A 19,209-nucleotide genomic window follows, 5' to 3' on the forward strand; every position below is an offset into this window, starting at 1 on the left:
TCCACCGTACAGGCATGTAATCCAGCTGTATTAAATTCACATTGCAGTCCAACAGCAGTGTAGCAGGCATGAATGATCTAGGAGAATGGACATACGGAACTCACCAGTGGCCCAGGCTGTCCGTCTAAGCCAGAAGCACCCTGGACGGTGTATGAAGTGTTAAAAGTGGAAAGAACAGTGGGGAAGAGATGAGTGTAGCAGTGAAAAGGGACATGTGTTGGCACAACTCAATGAAAGGTGATGACATAACGTTGAAAGAGATGAGGACTTGACATATCTGTCACCACACAAGAATGTACTTAGAAAAACAAACCATATGATTGAATATTTCAAGCTCGTTGCCTCTGAAAATGTTTAATTCTTCCTAGTACAACTGGTAATGAAACAGTCACAGTTGCAGAGTTACCTGTTTTACATTTCTGTTTAGCAGCAGGAATGTTCTGAAACTAGCACAAGCACTAGTTGGAAAAACTGAATGCCAAATCTTCCCAATCAGCCAAGAGTGAGTATGACCAATGCAGCATGATTGAAAGCAGATTATGACACGTGTAAATTGGACCAATAATGAATTATGCCAATGTTGATGACACAGCAATGTTTTCTGTCCATTATATAATCCCTTTAATGGACAGTAAAATATCTAATGTAGAAGTTAAAATGTTCCCATAACACTTTGGACTTGGCATCATTGTGTACCATTTCAGCATTTAATGCTTTGTCCATTCTTGTGAACGTCTCTGCGGTTTTAATGGTAGTTTTAAATACTCAAAGTTTAATTTGTGCTTGTATTTTCACCCACCTATTCCTTAGTTCTGTTGGCAGTCTGGTAATGAAGAGGGATCTTTTTCCAAAGTTATTGTGATTGATAATACAAACAGGTTGAGTAGAATGGGTCTATATTCTCTGGAGTGTAGAAGAATGAGGTGATCTCAATAAAACATATAAAATTCTTGGAGGGTTTGACAGGGTTCCGCCTGGCTGGAGAGTCTAGAACACAGAGTCACAGTCTCAGGATAGGGGCTCAACCATTTAGGACTGAGTTGAGGAGAAATTTCTTCACTCAGATGACTCTGAATCTTTGGAATTCGATACCCCAGAGAGCTTAGCCCTTGAGTATATTCAAGTCTGAGATCAATAGAGTTTTGGGCATTAAGGAAATCGAGATATGGGGATAGTGTGGGAATGCAGAGTTGAGGTGGAAGATCAGCCATGATCTTATTGAATGACGGAGCAGGCACAAGGGCCGACTCCTGTACCTATTTCTGACGTCCTTATGGAATTGAAATAATAGTTCTATAGATAGCCATAAGCGATTAAGGAAACGTCTGTCATTTTAAATTTTAATAGCCCACTCCACCAACAATTTGGACAAATGGAAATTAAAATAACCTAATTCCAGGATTTTGGGCCATATTCCTTTTTTGAATCTTTCAATTTAATCTTTTAAGAAAATAAATGGTGTAAAATAATTTTGAGAATACACAAACAGCTGGATTATATTTGGCCAAGGGAATTGCAGCTGTCTAGCAGTTCTTATATATCCAAAGACTGAAAATTCTGCAACTGACCACGTGGATGGTGAAAAATTTAAAACGTTGTCGCACTTTGTCCTGGACCTTCACCGTCTCTTCTTTTTATCCCAAACCTGACCCAAATGCCCTATTCATGCTTATTTATGTTGAGGACACTTAGTCACAAAGGTTCAGCTAGCGTTTGTATTTTCAAATCCGGAAAGCATCCTCTGGGAGCGGAACTTGGAGCTGGCTGCTTGGTTTTACTCCTCTGTTTGCCCTCTTTGTATCAGTTTCCTCTCATCTTCGTCCTCCACCCCCTTGGTCCACATCCCCACCGCCTTCCATTCTCTCCGTACAACTTTTATTTTTCCTACTTTAGTTTTGTTGAAAGCGTACATGTGAGGGTTGCTGAGTTATCCACAGTTTGCCCCACCAAAACAACTCACAGACTGGTGGACAGGGGCTATATTTCTGCAGAATAAAAAGAACTGTTCTAGTCTTCCCTACAGGGAACTGAGTTCAAATATGGTTTGGTAAACCGGGTGGGCAGATGTTCACCTCTGGATCTGATCACCTTGCTGCACAGGCAGAAAACTAATGTCTAAGCGAATATGATCTGTAGTTACCTAATTTTAGAAACATGATCCTGATGTGTATTCACACAAACACACACACACACACATTATAGTTAGATGTTTTCTACACAATTGAGCTCTTTATGGGTTAATTTGATTTGAAGAATCTATGTTATATACACTCTCATGCCCTGACATCTCAAACGGCAAGTGCATGCCGAAAATGCCGACTGACAGTCACAGCAGAAAATGTAACTTACAGGCAGTCCCAAGGGACCTCGGTCACCTCGATCACCTTTGAGACCAGCTGACCCGGGGTCGCCCTGCGTCAATGACAAAATGACAGCATATTAGTTTCAACAACGTCATGCGCATCGTACCTACATTAACGTATATAACAACCAATTCGGTAAGTAACAGACTATTGTATATAAACCCTTTTGATCCAGTCATCTATCATAGAGGCTGCAAATTTGACACTTTTGTTGACGTCAATTTTATGACAGGCATTATTTCAACAACAGCCTGATTAAAATAAGTAAGTTAATGCCAGGGTTAAGGTAACACCAACTGGAAAATCTAAGCTCAAATGTCTTTGAAAATTGTCTCAGTTGAAGAGGAAAACTTGAAGAAGAAGTAAAGGAGAGAACACGACAGCTGGCAGTAAACCAACTTATGAGGCAAAAGCTCCACGGTCCACTTGGTCATGTGCTCGAGGCTCTAGAACAATGCACCAAATGAGGATACAACATCGGAACTGAAGCCTCGGAGACTGAGAATGACCTGGTTTTGTTGAAAAGGCTTTCCTGCAAGTCAACATGGGAAAAGGTGCAGCAATTAACTGAAACCAAGACAGAGTGAATGGGAGAATCATGACAGACTAGATAATTTGGCACAGGACAGGACACAAAACAGATTCAGTCATCACACTGGTATTATTATTGAAAATTATTAGGTTGAGTTCGTACTGAGTTTGCAAGACTAAAGAAATTCCTAATGTTTAAGGAGATTACAACCTTAATCTGACAAAAATGTTTCGGGGCCATTCACAGTGTTTAATACTAGCCTTCCAGGATCAAGCACTTAAACAACCATGGTGCAAAACAAATTTTAAAAAAGGTTGAAGACAGCACATATTGGAAGAACAAACATGGCGAAAGGGTTTACAAAATCATGTTCAAGTATCATAAGAGATTCTAACATTGATCGCGATTGACATGCTGAAACAGCTGCTCCATGATTCACAGAAACTGGGAGTGGAAATAAAGTCAGATGTTGAATCCATGGGCAGGATGGACTTCAGGCCAAAGATTTCCCCATTCAGAACAGAACAAAATCACCCCAAGGTGATGGACAGAACAGCTTGTCTCTAATGTGAGGTCAATGAGAAAGAACTTTAATTTCCCTTTTAATAAAGCTTAAATGCACAATATTAAAATAGATGCCACATATCAAGTTTGTTTTCTACTTTTAGTCACCTACAAATTTCAAACTACGCAGAGATAGGGAAAAGACTGTAAAAGTAGTTTGAGTGTAATTAAAATTACCTTTGTTCCTGGAAGGCCATGCAGTCCCTGAACAAAACAGACCAGAAACTCAATTTTTATTATAAAATGACATTTCATACAGATAATACCTTTGCTTACTTGCATATTGTAATAGGATAATTTTGAGACATTTTGGGTTTTAAAAATAAAACTACTTGCAATATTTCACTAAGTTTATTTTTATTATTTTGATATAGTCCTTAGATTCAAGATATGATTCACTTAGAGCAATCTGGCAGATTCATTAAGAGTGGAGTGATCGATCTGTGTGATCTATTCATCCAGCTGTATGTGAGTGATCTATTTGTGTGAACTATATGATTTCCATAAAAAATAGTGACAATGTCTCAAAAATAACTTACTGCTTTTGAACATCCAGAGATGTTGAAATGTGTTATAAAAGTGCACGTTATTGCTTTCCACTGAACTGCAAACTGCATTAATAGTTACAACATGGTCAAAGGCTGCAGCTTAACTCTGAAGTTTACATCTTTAGTCAGAAAAACCTAGCTACATGAATAATCTACCCCTAACAACTTCAAAATTAAACTTTTTTGTGAGCTTAACACCAGCTGCCTGCTCATTTCCCCTCTCGTCTACAAGACTGTATATTAGCTTCCTCTTGGTTGGAGTCTTTCATGTTATACTGGCTTCCTGGTAGATTGAAGAGAATGAATCCTTACCATTGGACCTGGAGGTCCCTCTGGTCCAGGTGGTCCTGGAGGACCACTAACCTATAAAAATAACAGACATCCCTCAGTATATACACAAGACAACCTTTGCAAATAATTCATGAAACAATGTAGATCGTGCTGTACAGTCACACAGCAGATTTAAGGAACGGGCAGCAGAGATGGTTCAACTTCAAAAGACTTTTAAATTATGATGATTGGCTCCAAAACCCTCAGCGAGTACAGTGCGTAAACTACAATAAGACAGTTAAAACAACTGAAGTGCGTATTATTCAGCAATGCTTAAGAGTTGTCCTTCCATCATATACACCCTTGCTCAAATTTTTCAAAGTTTTCAAATAATATATCTGATACAAAAACAAGAAATGCTGGAACCACTCAGCAGGTCTGGCAGCATCTGTGGAAAGAGAAGCAGAGTTAACGTTTCGGGTCAGTGACCCTTCAACGGAACTCCGAGTTCCGATGAAGGGTCACTGACCCGAAACGTTAACTCTGCTTCTCTTTCCACAGATGCTGTCAGACCTGCTGAGTGGTTCCAGCATTTCTTGTTTTTATTTCAGATTTCCAGCATCCGCAGTATTTTGCTTTTATAATATATCTGATACCTCAGGGTGGAAAGGATAGTAAATTTGTGCCAAGTTTTATCTGAACCTGCATTACATTTCCTGCACATCCAATAGTAACTTGCAAAAGGGAATTAGATAAATACTTGGGAGAAAAATTTGCAGAACTAGGGAAGTGGGATGATTGGATAGATCTTTTATATTTAGATGCAAATATTCATACTGGGCAAATTCAGTCAGTTTCCTCTCATTTTACCCATTTCTTTTTTTTTCTTTTGGGCTACCCATTACACTGTGTGATTTTACAGCAATAATTTGAACTTCCCAACAATGTACACTATGGGCAGGTAATATATCACAGCTCCTTGACAGTGGAAACATTTATGTTTTTTGAATCACAATATTCCAGTGAAATACAGAAAATTAAAACACCTAATGCATTTCTAACATTTTATCCCAATTATATACAAGCCTAGAATTTACCGTTTGCAGTGATAACTCCTGAACATGAAATCTATTTGCATGATTTCCTTCTGTCTGCTATTGTGTCTGAGGTGCTAACCTGTTATTTTAAAAATGGACAAAGGAAGGACCTGCCACCACATTCAGCACTCGCACACTAAAATCACAAAACAGTGGGACAAAATTTATACTCCTGCCGCCAAAATCAGCGGCGGGCGAAAACAATGGCGGCCCAGCCTGCCCAATGACGGGGGAGGGGTGGGCTGTCCGGCCTGGCAATGGCGTCAGCTGCCTGCGCGCAGGTGTTGATGTCAATTTTAAAGGGCTTCGTGCCCGACCATTCAATTAAAATTTTTAAAGAGACATTGAATGAAAAAAATTAAAAACGTTTTTTTTGCCCCTCTCCCAACACCTCCCCAATAACCATAGAATTTACTTGCCCTCTGCCCCACCAAAAAAAACTTACCTTGTCCACCTGACTTTCCCCCCCCCCCACCAAAGTGCATAAATTTGAAACTATAACCCTTCCCACCATTACCTACACCAATGATGCAACTTTGACCCCGCTCCCCGCCTCCTGCACTGAGAATTTAGCTCCTCCCCCCCCCCTTCCCACCAGCGTTCTGCCTCGGTTCCCCGGATGGGAGTGCTGACCAGCTGCTCGAAGATCGCACCGGAACAGACGGCAGGAATGTGAATATAATTAATTCAATGATTTTAATTTATTTAAATATATAAAAGGCTGTCCTGTCACCGAGTGGTGGGCGGGGCCACCACAAGGCCTTGCCGCCGCTGGCAATATCAGACCGGGCCCTCCCGGTGTGGTGACCCTCTCCCGGAGGGATTTTCCGGCCCCCCGCACCCCTCCCACCCACCCCCCGCCATGACCCCAGACGTCGGGAGGGTCTGTAAAATTCAGCCCAGTGTCTTCTAAGCTTTGGAGTGTTCAATATTTAACCAGTGGATAGAAAATAAATGTAAACATCCCTTACCGCATCACCCTTCTCGCCTTTATCTGCCTGAAATCAAAAATAAAAATAAATCAGTCAGTCTATATGGAAATTGTTTACTTGTGCCTGCAGAAGTATCCCATCGCATCAATAGGTACCAACAGCAGGGAAGCCAGTTCTACGCTGCAAGATTCAGTGAAAGGGGAGCACACACTGTACAGAAATTGCCCTCTTTGTTTTATCTGCAAGGAAGTTACATAGTTTACACAGTTACACAGTCTGATTGAGCTGCTGGGATTATTCAGAGTCTGGACTGTGGAATATTCCATCAATATTGTTACTAGTGAACTGGCAATAGCAGTTTCCCCTCTGGTACTACACTAAATTGCCCTGATATTGTGCTCTGCTACAGTCAGGCACTCAATCTGCGTTACCAAGAAGTGACAACTGCATCCAGGTCAGGATTCTGGGACTGGAGTCTGTATCTGAGCACTCAGACTCTTGATATTGGGCTGTCACGAAGACGCTTTTATCTTAACCTTATTAAACTTCAAAGTTTCAAAACTCTGGGTCCCTGCTCTGTTGCTGGAAGTGTGGTGTTGTGGGATTGCTAGTCACCTACAACGGAGAACTTTGACCCTGTCCCAAATCCTGGGGCAGCATCATTTACATAACTGAACTGGGTATTCCCAGCATTTGTAGTGCTCACCTCTAAACAGTACTGGGAAATCAGAGTGACACACTCTGCCGTTCCAATTGGGTGACCTTAATGAGGCAAACAACTGGGGAAAAAATTATGCTTCAGCCCAAAGTACAAAAATGATGGCCACTTGAGGTAATTGTTGCTCTCTGGGATCAATTACCATTCCTTCCTCAGCTGTTTAAGACCTTAAAGCCTGCCTCCCTTTAAATTTGATGTATAAATTTCATCTACCACATCTAGTCTGCTCTTAAGATACATCTAAACTTACAACTTAAATTACGTGAATGGGACGACAGAGAAACATTTGGAGTAAAGAAGTAACTCACATTTCAGTCTAAGACCCATCAACAGCTAGTGTGGCATAAAATGTACCCAAAGAGGAAAATCTAACCCTCTGCTGGGGTAACACAGCAGGAAAAATGTTTTTTTGATTAGTACAGAACATTACTCAAACTTTTACCTCAGCGTGGTCTGGAAGGACACATGACTGGCTGGCTTTTAGTATTAATATTCTGACTTGGCATTGGGGGTGAAGTTGGGAGGGAGCACAAAGTGGGAGATGGCGAATCAGGAGTCTGTTTTACATGCACCCGATTATCTGTTCTACTGACATCAATGGGAAAGAAAACGGGGACAGAGCGTAAAATGGGCAGCCAATCTGCTATATGCCACTGTTTGTTAACACCCAGTACCAACTTCACCTTCATTGTATCAAACTAAAGGAACTGGGCTTGGCTGCAAATACTTACGATTGAGCCAGGAAGACCTACGGGACCTGGCAGTCCGGGTGGGCCTTGCAATCCTGGTTCTCCCCTTATTCCTTTTTCACCCGTGAGCCCGTCTAGACCCTAAACATTCATTAAATACAAAATAAAATTTCTTATAATAGCATTTATGGATAATTCAAATACTTTAAGCTTTTGAGTATTGGACTGTTTGCAAATGGGGCAGAAAAGATCAAAAGCCATTTTGGAATAATTTTGCCAAAGTTATTTTTTAGTATGAGTAGTTTGATACAGTCAAACACTGTCACATGACCAGCTTGGTGCAGTCTCGTGCAAGAAAGATTTGCAATAAAGTTGTTCATTAAATAGATCAGGCCAGGAAGTAAATTCATCTATACTGGGCAGACGAAGATTTGGATGGGAGATTGCCTCATTGTCATGCGAACATTTTAGTTTGTGGATACGACCATGAAAATACTTAAAAGGAATGGCGAGATGGCCAAAATGTACAACAAGGTACCTTATATTAATAGAATGTGTTTATGAATCCAAGGCTGGGATTTAGCGAGAAGACAGTGACCCTGTCCGCCGGTTGGAAAGCCAGGGACAAGTCCACCTCTGCCTGGCCTGAAAGCCACACGCTATTTTGTGTGGCTCAGGCCCTTAATTGGCTTCAGTCAGGGATTCTGTCCCGCTGAGGCATTAAGTCCCGCCTCCAAGAGCTGCTGGCCAATCTTAGGGCCGGCAGTTCTTCAGTCCCAGTAGCAGTGGCTACTGCAGGGACTGCACCCAGTAAGAACAGGAATGATGGACATCGCCCTTCAGAGAGGTGAGTGAGGGGCTGGGCCTCGCTAGGGATAATTGGCTAGGCCCCGGCGAGGAGGAGGTGGGTCAGGGAGCAGGGCAGGGGTAGTTTTAGCAGGAGTGACCCGTGCTGCTGGGGGAGCTCTCTATGGGGCACAGGGTGCCCGATCAGGAGGTTCCCCCAAGCTGGCAAGGTATTACTGGTGCTGAAGTGCCCGACCACTGCTGGTAAAATACTAGTAGCAGCAACAAGAGGCGCTTTAGTAACCATTAATTGGCCACAAGGGCCTCAATAGGCCTAAAGGCAGGCCGCTTGCCTCGTCCCCCGGCACTGGTGATATAGCAGCGGGGGCTGGTAGGCAACAGGCATGGCAGCCCCTACCTCCCATTTGGTTTTACGGCCCCCTCCTATGTTCAAGACAGAAATCAATAGATTTCTGAATGCTAATGACATCAAGGGATATGGAGATAGTGGGGAAAAATGGCGTAGAGGTAGATGATCAGCCATGATCTGTTTGAATGGTGGAACAGGCTTGATGGGCCGAATGGCCTACTTCTGTTCCTATGTTCCCGCCTCCTAGCCTGCTCCCAGGGGGTTGTAAAATTCTAAGTGTCTGTGTTAGAAATAACACATTGAAGGTTTGAACGTACGGGAGCTCCTGTCAGCCCAACATCTCCCTTGTCTCCTTTGGGTCCTGGGAATCCCATAATTCCTGTCTCTCCTTTGGGTCCTGGTGGTCCTTCTGGGCCGGAGGGTCCAACATCACCCGTTTTACCACGAGAGCCCTGGAATAAGAAAACACAGTAGCCAGGAAAGTTTTTATGGCTAAAACGAGACACTCAGGTGAGATAATGGGAACTTTAACACACAAAACAACTGTATTTGTTCTTTAAGATAAATAAAAACTCTAATTACCTTTTCTCCATCAACTCCAGGTACCCCTGGCAAGCCTATTTCACCCTATAAATATATAATCAAGCATCAGTGCATACATTCCACTCGGGCAATGTCAACGATATATGCTAATTCTACCCAAATTTCCATTTTACAACATATAAGCAATTTCACAGTGTAAATGTAGACACTCCAGTGTTAAATAAGCAACAAACCCAACACAAGGAGAATCGGAATTTTTATTTGCTGTTATAAATACCTTCACCCCCGTCTGGAAAGATAAGTAAGATTTTTCAAGATCTTGGGGAGTGAAATCCGTCTTGGGCTGTCAGGCAAAGTGGACATTCACGAACTGGGAGCCACATTTTCAAATTTTCATCCTTGTTTCCAAATCCCTCCATGGCCTCGCTCCTCCCTATCTCTGTAACCTCCTCCAGCCCCACAACCTTCTGAGGTCTCTGCGCTCCTCCAATTCTGGCCTCGCTCCTCCCTATCTCTGTAACCTCCTCCAGCCCCACAACCTTCTGAGGTCTCTGCGCTCCTCCAATTCTGGCCTCGCTCCTCCCTATCTCTGTAACCTCCTCCAGCCCCACAACCTTCTGAGGTCTCTGCGCTCCTCCAATTCTGGCCTCGCTCCTCCCTATCTCTGTAACCTCCTCCAGCCCCATAACCTTCTGAGGTCTCTGCGCTCCTCCAATTCTGGCCTTGCTCCTCCCTATCTCTGTAACCTCCTCCAGCCCCACAACCTTCTGAGGTCTCTGCGCTCCTCCAATTCTGGCCTCTTGCTCATCCCGGTTTTAGTCACTCCACCATTAGTGACCGTGCCTTCAGCTGCCTGGGCCCTAAGCTCTGGAATTCCCTCCCTAAACCTCTGCACCTCGTCTCTGCCTCTCTCCTCCTTTAAGCCATTTCTTACACCCTAACTCTTTGACCAAGATTTTGGTCACCTGCCCTAATATTTCTTTATGTGGCTCAGCGTCAAATTTTGCCGCTTTGAAATGCCTTGGGATACTTTACTATGTTAAAGGCACTATACAGATGCAAGTTGTTGCTGTTGGCATCCCGTCAATGCAGAAGAGAATCAGATGGCGTATAAAACGGGCGGACAATTTGTTATCGCCCAAGATGGATTTCATCCCCTCTGAGTCATCGAACAAGGTGAAAACTTTACCTTCTGGCCTGGAAGTCCTGGCATTCCTGGAACCCCTGGGGGACCCTAAATATAATCATATAGGGCAATGTGAAGCCTCACAGAAAAGAATAAGCTTCGTTTTTAGACAAACAAAAACTTGCAGACTGATGTCTGAAGGGAACTAGGTCTGGTGCAGTGCTCTCTGATTATAAAGTGTGTTTTGGACCCAGCCATAACTATAGCCCATGTGCATCATTAGTTTCTTTAAATACCCAAACCCAAATGTTATCAGATTATTGTCTGATTCCACTGAGAATCTAATACTGGAATTCTGTTTTCAGCTGATGTCAGGCACAGGGCTGCCCCAGATGGCGAATTGCTTGATTATAACAGGAGGATCCGCTACAGAGATGGATGATAACAAAGAGGGTCGAGGGGAGGTAACAAGGAGGTCGATGAGGTTACAGCATTTGATGTAGTCTATATGGATTTTAGCAAGGCTTTTGAATAAGGTTCCACACAGCAGACTGGTCACGAAAGTAAAATCCCATGGAATCCAAGGCAAAGTGGCAAATGGGATCTAAAATTGGCTCAGAGGCAGGAAGCAAAGGGAAAGAGTTGATGGATGTTTTTGAGACTGGAAGTCTGTTTCCAGTGGGTTTCTGCAGGGCTCAGTATGACGTCCCTTGCTTTTTGTGGTTATATGTCAATGATTTGGGTGTGATTAAGAAGTTTGCAGATGATACAAAAATTGGCCATGTGGTGAATAATAAAGAAGAAAGCTGTAGACTGTAGGAACATATTAATGGACCAGTGAAGTGGGTGGAACAGTGGCAAATGGAGTTCAATCCAGTGGAGTGTGAGGTAATGCATTTGGGGAACGCTAATAAGGCAAGGGGAATGCTCAATAAATGGTAGGATATTTGAGAAGTGTAGAGGTACAGAGGGACCTTGAAGTGCATGTCCACAGATCCCTGAAGGTGGCTGGACAGGTAGATAAGGTGGTCAAGAAGGCATAAGGATACTTGCTTTTATTATCTGGAACTGTATAAAACACTAGTTAGACCACAGCCGGAGTACTGCACGCAGTTCCGGTCACCGCACTGTAGGAAAGATGTGATTGCACTAGAGGAGGTGCAGAGGAGATTTATGAGGATGTTGCCTGAACTGGAGAATTTTAGTTATGAGGAAGGATTGGATAGGCTAGGATTGTTTTCTTTGTTACAGAGGAGGCTGAGGGGAGACCTAATAGAAGTGTATAAAATTATGAAGGGGGCTAGACAGAGTGGGTAGGAAAGCTCTATTCCCCTTGGTTGAGGGGTCCATAACCAGGAGGAATAGATTTAGGTAAGAGGAAGGAGGTTTCGAGGGGATTGAAGGGGAAATGTTTTCACACAGAGGGTGTAGGGATCTGGAACTCACTGCCTGAAGGGGTGATTGAGGCAGTAACCCTCATAATATTTAAAAAGTACTTGTAGTACTGTACCTACAAGGCGATGGACCAAGAGCTAGAAAGTGACATTAGGCTGGATGGCTACATGTCAGACAGCGTGGACATGATGGGCCGAGTGTCCTCCTTCTGTGCTGTAAATTTCTATGATTCTATGTCAGCTGTTCGAATAAAGCAATGTTTGAGAGAAAGGATATCGGGCTGGATTCCGACTGTCGGGAGCCTGACCAGAGCTTGGCGAGTGAAACCCGAACTTGCCGACAGCAGTCTCAGCCCATTCTGAGTGCTGATACTAGTCGAGGACCCCCGAGTGCAGCCACCTCTGCTGTTCAATTGTAGGACATGTACATTGTTTACACAGACAGCAGGAAAGCCAGAGAGGCGGTTTACGTGCAGTGCAAATATCAGGAGCAGAATGGGTGAAAAGGATTTTGGTGCCTGTTCTTCCTAAGCATTCCACTCAATTCTCAGGTGCAATTTTGGAGTGGGATGGAGGACAATCAGGGCTCTATCGCCTGGTGCAACTTACAAGAGAAAAGCAGCTGATCACATTTCTACCAAATTGAAATAATACATTTACACGCAGTGAGGTTTTAAGATCTAGAATGCACTTTTTTTTAATATTCATTTGTGGGAGTCACTGCCCATCCCGAACTGTCCTTGAACTGAGTGGCTTGCTAGGCCATTTCAGAAGGTATTTATAAATCAACCACATTGCTATGGGACTGGAGTCACATGTAGGCCAGGCTAGGTAAAGATAACAGATTTCCTTCCCTAAAGGGCATTCGTCCCCTATCATACTAGCTTTTAATTCCAGCTTTATTAATTGAATTCTAATTTCACCATCTGCCGTGGTGGGATTCAAACTCATATCCCCAGAGCATTAGCCCAGGCTCCAAATTATTAGTCCAATGATACTAACACTACGCCACCAACTCCCCTGAAAGGGCAGTGGAAGCAGAATCAGTAATAACTTTCAAAAGGGAATTGGACAAATACTTGAAAAGGAAGAATTTTCAGGGTTAACAGGAAAGAGCAGGGCGGAGTGGGACTAATTGGATAGCTCTTTCAAAGAGCCAGCACGGCACACGAAGGGCTGAATGGCCTCCTTCCACACAGTAAGATTCTATCATTTGTCCTTTGATGCACAGCATTTCCTACGCTTACAACATTTGACTGTTTTCTTAACAGAATTCTAAACATGTTTAACAGAAAAGCCTGAACTAACTACAGTGAAGGATGCAGCTGTTTGTCGAATACGTACCTGGAGTGCGTCATTGATGTTACCATTGTAGTCAATGATCTCGGTTTTTCCTGGTTCACCTTTGGGACCTGGTGGACCCTGCAGAGCAAACAAAATAGATTAAACAACCCATCACTAGAACCAGCAAGCAATGTGCATTAGCGAAGCCCATTTTATTCATTCCCCGTGTAAACTAGAGGATATAATTTATACCATAACAGAAATGCACAAGTACAACAAAGCAGCAGCTTATGTTACCTCTGCAGAATTAATTATTAAAGAAAACTGCTGTTACCAAAGATAGCATCATTAACCAAATTTCAACTCACCCGCAGTCCTTTTGCACCAGCTTCACCCTGTAAAAAATTCCAGAACATACCTTCACTGGGATACTGGTTATTAACTTTATTATGCAAATTTTAGAATTAGCATTAATTATTATTCTCCTTAAAAACAAACCCCCCAATATTGTATTCAGGAATATAGTACAGATACATGAATTGGGGGCCCTGATTCTATTGAAACTGATGCCTGAATGGGTAAAATTGACACAGGTTGGCATCTGGCGGGAAGGACGAGAGGCCTGTTCAGGCAAGACGAATAAATTCCTTTGTGAGGATGGGATGAGCAGAACTGTTCCTCTGGTACTCCACTCATAAAGGTGAGTTCTTCCCTGTCCCAGAACCCCCCCATCCCCTTCCAAAGACCCTCCCGCAAACCCCACCCCCCACACCCCACTCAACCCCACCCCACCTTGCCTGACCCTATCAGCGGCAGACATGTCCTAACTGTAGCTCAGTGGGCAGAAATCTTGCATCTCTGTCAGAGGGTTTAGGCTCGTGTTCCAATCCTGAGACTTGAGCACAAAATCAATCCACAGCAGTACTGAATGAGTACTGCACTGTCAGAGGTGTCATTCCTTTTGGATGTGACATTAAACCAAAGCCCCCTAAGCCCTCTCAGGTAGACATAAAAGATCCTACGGCAGTATTTTTGCCAATAATCAATAATCCTTAATCAAAATCATTAAAATATCAATTATCTGGTCATTATCACATTGCTGTTTGTGGGAGCTTGCCGTGCGTAAATTGGCTACTGCTTTTTCTACATTACAACAGTGACTACACTTCAAAAATACTTCCCTGGTTGTAAAGCACTTTGGAGTGGCCTGAGGTTGTGCAAGTCTATCTTTTTAAAATTGACACAAGTGACACTTTAAATGCCAAACCTCAACAACTACTCACCAGAATGATACTGTTTAATAAAGAGATACCAACCTTTCGTCCTGGAGAGCCAGGAGGTCCAAGTAAACCCGGCAGACCCGGTTCACCCTTAATTCCACCAGCAGCTGATCCTGGGTCTCCGGTTTCACCCTATTTAACAAGACCATATTGTCAAGTTAAACAATGATAGACAGAGATTTCTTCAGGGTGAGTTCTAGATTATTAAACCCACAATCGCTGACTTCCTGTGCGATCAGTAGACTCGAATAACAGTGAGAGATAAAAAAAACTAAACAAAGTATCGTAGCCTGTCCAACAGGAAATATAAATGGTATAAATTACAAAGAGTTAAGGACGTGTATGTACACAATTATAGAATGATTAATATCATTGCTAAATATTCCCAAAATAATTAGCATGTTGGGTTCGACAGTTACCAGATTAGTGATGCATTTAACTATCTAACCCAAAGCCAATTTAGGGAACAACAACTTGCATTTATATAGCACCTTTAACCTAGGAAAATGTCCCAAAGTGTTACGCAGGAGCATTATCAAACAAAAATTGAACCAAAAGAGGAGATACTAGGATGGGTGACTAAAAGCTTGGCCAAAGAAGTAGGTTTTAAGGATGGTCTGAAAGGGGGAGGGAAGCGGAGAGATTTATCCAGAGTTTTCAGAGGCGGAGAGAGACTTCCAGAGCTTAGGGCCTCGACAGCTGAAGGTACAGCCGCCAATAGTTGGGGGTGAAAGGAGTGGGTGAGGGGCAATAGGCCAGAGTTGGAGGAATGCAGAGATTTAGGAGGGTTGCAGGACTGGAGGAGGTGACAGAGATAAATGAGACCATGGAGGGATTTGAACAGACCAATGAGAATTTTGAAATTGAGGCATTGACCAGGAGCCAATGCAGGTCAGTGTGCGCGGGGATGATGGGTGAACAGGACTTTGTGCGAGTTGGGATGGGGGACAGCAGATTTTTGGATCAGCTCAAGTTTACGCAGGGTGGAAGGTAGGAGGGTGGCCAGGAAAGCATTGGAATAGTCAGGTCTGGAGCTCATAAAAACACAAGGAGGGTTTCAGTAGCAGACAGTGTTACTGAGGTGGAGGTAGGTGGTCTCTATCTTGGACAGGATATGGGGTTGGAAACTCAGCTCGGGGTCAAATAGGATGTTGAGATTGTGAACAGTTTGTTTCAGCCAGAAGCAGTGGCTAGGGATGAATCGATGGAGAGGGAATGTGCTGGAGGCCGAAGACAATGACTTCAGTCCAAATCCCAATGTTTATTTGGAGGTAAATGAAGCTTATCCATGACTGGATGGCTGACAAGCAGTCTGCCAACAAAGATGCACTGGAGGGGTTGAGAGACGTGGTCGTGAGATAGAGCTGGGTGTCATGAGCGTACATGTGGCACCTGACACCATGGGTTAAATTTTATTCTGAAGACAGGGGTCCTGACAGTGGGTCGGAAGGTTGGGGGAGACCCCGCCTCGGCCCTCTGTCGGACCCCTGTTACAATTCACAGCGGGCAGGGAATTAACTGCCCGCCATCTGGGACACCATCCCTTTGAGGGACCAGCTGCTGCCTCCAAAAACAGCCAGCCAATCAGAAGGCCGGCAGCTCTGTAGTACAAGCAGCGCCACAGGGAGCAGTGGCCACTGCCGGTACTGCAGGAGGCCCTGCAGCTTCGAGGAGAAAGGTCCCATACATAGAAACATAGAAAATAGGAGCAGGAGTAGGCCATTCGGCCCTTCAAGCCTGCTCCACCATTCATTATGATCATGGCTGATCATACAATTCAGTAGCCTGTTCCCGCTTTCGCCCCATACCCTTTGATCTCTTTAGACACAGCGGCGCAGTGGTTAGCACTGCAGCCTCACAGTTCCAGCGACCCAGGTTCAATTCTGGGTACTGCCTGTGTGGAGTTTGCAAGTTCTCCCTGTGTCAGCGTGGGTTTCCTTCGGGTGCTCCGGTTTCCTCCCACATGCCAAAGACTTGCAGGTTGATAGGTTAATTGGCCATTATAAATTGCCCCTAGTATAGGTTGGTGGTAGGGAAATATAGGGACAGGTGGGAATGTGGTAGGAATATGGGGTTAGTGTAGGATTAGTATAAAATGGGTGGTTGATGATCGACACAGACTCTGTGGGCCGAAGGGCCTGTTTCAGTGCTGTATCTCTAAACTGAACTAAACACAAGAGCTATATCTAACTCCTTCTTGAAAACATACAATGCTCTGGCCACAACTGCTTTCTGTGGTAACGAATTCCACAGGCTCACCACTCTCTGCGTGAAGAAATTTCTCCTCATCTCAGTCCTGAAAGGTTTACCCTGTATCATTAGACTATGACCCCTGGTTCTGGACTCCCCCACCATCGGGAACATCCTTCCTGCATCTACTCTGTCAAGTCCTGTTAGAATTTTATAGGTTTGTATGAGATTCCCCCCCCCCCTCACTCTTCTGAACTCTAGCGAATATAATCCGAATCGACTCAATCTCTCCTCATAAGTCAGTCCCACCATCCCAGGAATCAGTCTGGTAAACCTTCGCTGCACTCCCTCTATAGCAAGAACATCCTTCCTCAGATAAGGAGACCAAAACTGCACACAATATACCAGGTGTGGCCTCACCAAGGCCCTGTACAATTGCAGCAAAACATCCCTGCTCCTGTACTTGAATCCTCTCGCTATGAAGGCCAACATACCATTTGCCTTTATACTGCTTGTTGCACCTGCATGCTTACCTTCAGCGACTGGTGTACGAGAACACCCAGGTCTCGCTGCATATTCCCCTCTCTCAGTTTACAGCCGTTCAGATAATAATCTGCTTTCCTGTTTTTGCTACCGAAGTGGATAATCTCACATTTATCCATACAGGTGAGTGGGGTCAGTCAGGCAGGTCCCAGCAATGGGGTGGGGCTGGGGTTAGTGAGGGTGGAGGGCAGGAGGGGTGTCCTGGGGGGTGGAGGAGGGGGGTGGAGGGAGCAGCCATTGCTCCTGGGAGACCCCTTCAGGAGCCCTGGATTGCCCCCAAAGGCGGGACCACCTCCTGACCCTGGGAGGTGGCCACCAGGTCCCACCTGGCGGTGTCTTCCCAAGGGGCTGCGCCCCTCCGCCTTCTATTAAATTGAGGCAGAGACGGGAAGAGGCCCCTATGTGGACAAGTAATTGGCCTGGGGCGGAAAGGCTCTCCATGGCCTTCTCCAACTGGACTAAATTGCAAGGCCTCAAGAGGGCAAAGGGCAAAGGGCACTTCCCCCCCCCACCCCCCACACCCACACCCACCATTCCCATCCTGAGGGGGCCAATACTTCAAATGATGTCACCGAGGGGCAGCAGGTAGATGAGAGATGGGGGAGAGCGTGTGGCAAATATTGATCCCTGAGGATAAACTTCATAAAATACAGAAATGGCTTGTCACAATGCTGCTGCACAAATAAAGATTTGTCAGAGACAGCTGAATATATAGTTTCGATCAATATTTGAATATTTTCAGGGATGTCTTTCCGCAATTATACAGGGCCTTGGTGAGGCCACACCTGGAATATCGTGTGCAGTTTTGGTCTCCTTATCTGAGGGATGATCACAGAATCTCAGAATAATACAGTGCAGAAGAGGCCCTTCAGCCCATCGAGTCTACACCGATGCATTAAAGACACCTGACCTGTCTACCTAATCCCATTTGCCAGCACTTGGCCCGTAGCCTTGAATGTTATGATGCGCCAAGTGCTCATCCAGGTACTTTTTAAAGGATGTGAGGCAACCTGCCTCTACCACCCTCACAGGCCGGGCATTTCAGGATGTTCTTGCTATAGAGGGAGTGCAGCGAAAGTTTACCAGACTGATTCCTGGGATGGCAGGACTGACGTATGGAGAGAGATTGAGTCGGTTAGGATTATATTCGCTTGAGTTCAGAAGAGTGAGGGGGGATCTCATAGAAACCTATAAAATTCTAACAGGACTTGACAGGGTAGATGCAGGAAGGATGTTCCCGATGGTGGGGGAGTCCAGAACCAGGGGTCATAGTCTAAGGATACGGGCTAAACCTTTCAGGACTGAGATGAGGAGAAATTTCTTCACCCAGAGCGTGGTGAGCCTGTGGAATTCGCTACCACAGAAAGCAGTTGAGGCCAAAACATTGTATGTTTTCAAGGAGGAGTTAGATATAGCTCTTGGGTCTAAAGGGATCAAAGGGTATGGGAGGAAAGCGGGAACAGGCTATTGAGTTGGATGATCAGCCATGATCATAATGAATGGTGGAGCAGGCTCGAAGGGCCGAATGGCCTACTCCTGCTCCTATTTTCTATGTTTCGATGTTTCTGTTTTAAAATGGCAAGCAGGCTCCATACCCATAACTCGAGCCATTTATCTACACGAGGCATTTAACACACAAGAATGTCCGAGAGCAGACTTACTTTCTGTCCTGCTGCACCATCTTTCCCTGGGATGCCACCTTCGCCCTGCACAATTGAAAAGACACCAACATGTTAGCAATTGAGTAATTTTTCTGCTTTTGTGTGTCTGGCTAGCAATCTCTCAATTCATGAGGAAATTACAGACTTATTCTAAATGGAAAAAAAACTTGAACCTTTTACAAAAACAGGAAACTAACAGAATATCCATTTACAAAAGTAGAAAGTCCACTGGAAATGCAGCAAGAACAAATGGTAATATTTCCAGTCATTAAGTTGAGATGTACAGTAGCAGAGTGGTTATGTTACTTGACTAGTAATC

General features: G+C 44.2%; 1 protein-coding gene across 1 annotated transcript in view; it reads right to left on the reverse strand.

Annotated features, from left to right (window-relative positions):
* The window catches only part of col13a1 (collagen, type XIII, alpha 1), a 131,276-nt gene that overhangs the window by 24,673 nt on the left and 87,394 nt on the right, over positions 1-19,209 (reverse strand). Inside the window, exons 17-28 of the mRNA XM_068020400.1 lie at positions 18,891-18,935; positions 14,533-14,628; positions 13,585-13,611; positions 13,277-13,354; positions 10,602-10,646; positions 9,452-9,496; positions 9,187-9,321; positions 7,756-7,854; positions 6,346-6,372; positions 4,320-4,370; positions 3,637-3,663; positions 2,350-2,412 (exon numbers count right to left, since the gene is read on the reverse strand). Coding sequence (XP_067876501.1) covers positions 2,350-2,412; positions 3,637-3,663; positions 4,320-4,370; positions 6,346-6,372; positions 7,756-7,854; positions 9,187-9,321; positions 9,452-9,496; positions 10,602-10,646; positions 13,277-13,354; positions 13,585-13,611; positions 14,533-14,628; positions 18,891-18,935 — 738 coding nt within the window. The remainder of the gene's footprint in view (positions 1-2,349; positions 2,413-3,636; positions 3,664-4,319; positions 4,371-6,345; positions 6,373-7,755; positions 7,855-9,186; positions 9,322-9,451; positions 9,497-10,601; positions 10,647-13,276; positions 13,355-13,584; positions 13,612-14,532; positions 14,629-18,890; positions 18,936-19,209) is intronic.

This window comes from Heterodontus francisci, chromosome 42, assembly GCF_036365525.1.
Source record: "Heterodontus francisci isolate sHetFra1 chromosome 42, sHetFra1.hap1, whole genome shotgun sequence".
In the NCBI taxonomy this organism is placed as follows: domain Eukaryota; kingdom Metazoa; phylum Chordata; class Chondrichthyes; order Heterodontiformes; family Heterodontidae; genus Heterodontus; species Heterodontus francisci.